Source organism: Trachymyrmex septentrionalis, unplaced genomic scaffold (genome assembly GCF_001594115.1).
Source record: "Trachymyrmex septentrionalis isolate Tsep2-gDNA-1 unplaced genomic scaffold, Tsep1.0 scaffold104, whole genome shotgun sequence".
Lineage (NCBI taxonomy): Eukaryota > Metazoa > Arthropoda > Insecta > Hymenoptera > Formicidae > Trachymyrmex > Trachymyrmex septentrionalis.
The window spans coordinates 5,085-6,239 of NW_017304165.1; the positions used below are offsets into that span (position 1 = coordinate 5,085).

The 1,155-nt window shown below is 43.1% G+C and overlaps 1 protein-coding gene across 1 annotated transcript in view; it reads left to right on the plus strand.

Annotated features, from left to right (window-relative positions):
* The first annotated feature begins 120 nt into the window (after positions 1 to 120).
* LOC108745430 overlaps positions 121 to 1,155 on the plus strand; it is a 1,818-nt gene continuing 783 nt past the window's right edge. The window contains exons 1-2 of the mRNA XM_018481589.1: positions 121 to 491; positions 699 to 1,108. Coding sequence (XP_018337091.1) covers positions 121 to 491; positions 699 to 1,108 — 781 coding nt within the window. The remainder of the gene's footprint in view (positions 492 to 698; positions 1,109 to 1,155) is intronic.

Genomic DNA, 1,155 nt, shown 5'->3' on the forward strand with positions numbered 1-1,155 from the left:
CTCTTCACTTCTGATATTCACAAACAATTGGCTGGATTAGAGTCGGACACTCGAGTGTTTTTGTCGGCGCATCCCAACATCGTGTTTACGCTTGCGGACAAGGGCAACGTCACTGTGGCTATGGACAGGGACGCTTACAGAAATAAGATAACGGAGTTATTGGGAGACTCGGACACGTATGTCCCGATTAAAAGAGATCCGACTAAAAAACTTACGACAGCTTTAAGGTCTATGCTCACCAGATGGAAGACCAGAGGTCACATCAAAGATTCTGAGTACAGAGCGTTGTACTGTAGTGACTGTTCTCTTCCGAGGGCTTATGGGCTGCCAAAGATTCATAAGCTTGGTTTCCCTCTCAGAATTATCGTGTCATCGGTGGGCAGTCCGTTGTATTCTTTGACTACGTTTTTACACAATAAATTATTCAAAACCATCCCGAGAGCGGACAGTCACGTAAAAAAACAGTTTTGGACTAGTCGAGAGGTTGAGGAGTGTGCACTTTATGGAGGCGCATGAATTAACTTTTTTGGATGTCACCTCTCTTTTCACGAACGTGCCAACGGATGTAGCGATCGGCTGTGTGAACGAACATTGCATGCTGTTTCCAGCGATTGCTCCCTACCCAAGAAGGAGTTCTTGGGAGCGATACAGTTTGTCCTGGACTCTACGTTTTTTTCCTTTGACAATGTGATTTACAGGCAGAGCTTTGGCACCCCCATGGGCTCTCCAATATCACCGGTAATAGCGGAATTAGTGATAAGGAGATTGGAGACGGTGTCCTTGATGTCTTTGAATTTGGACATCTTATTTTATTATAGATACGTTGATGACATATGCACTGCGTTGCCTTCCTCACAAATCGACGGATTATTAGAGCGATTCAATTCATTCCATCCGCGCCTGCAGTTTACCGTTAAAAGAGGCGGTAATACGATTAATTTCCTGGACGTCACCGTGTCTATTAACAAAAATCGCTGCAATTTCGATTGGTACCGTAAGCCAACGTTTTTAGGTAGGTTTTTGAACTTTCATTCCAATCATCCATTGATGCAGAAAAAAGGCATCATCTTTTCGTTAGTCGACAGAGCCTTTTTATTATCCGACTATGGTATGTTTCACACTAAAAACTTGACCTCTATCATTAATATTTTACTA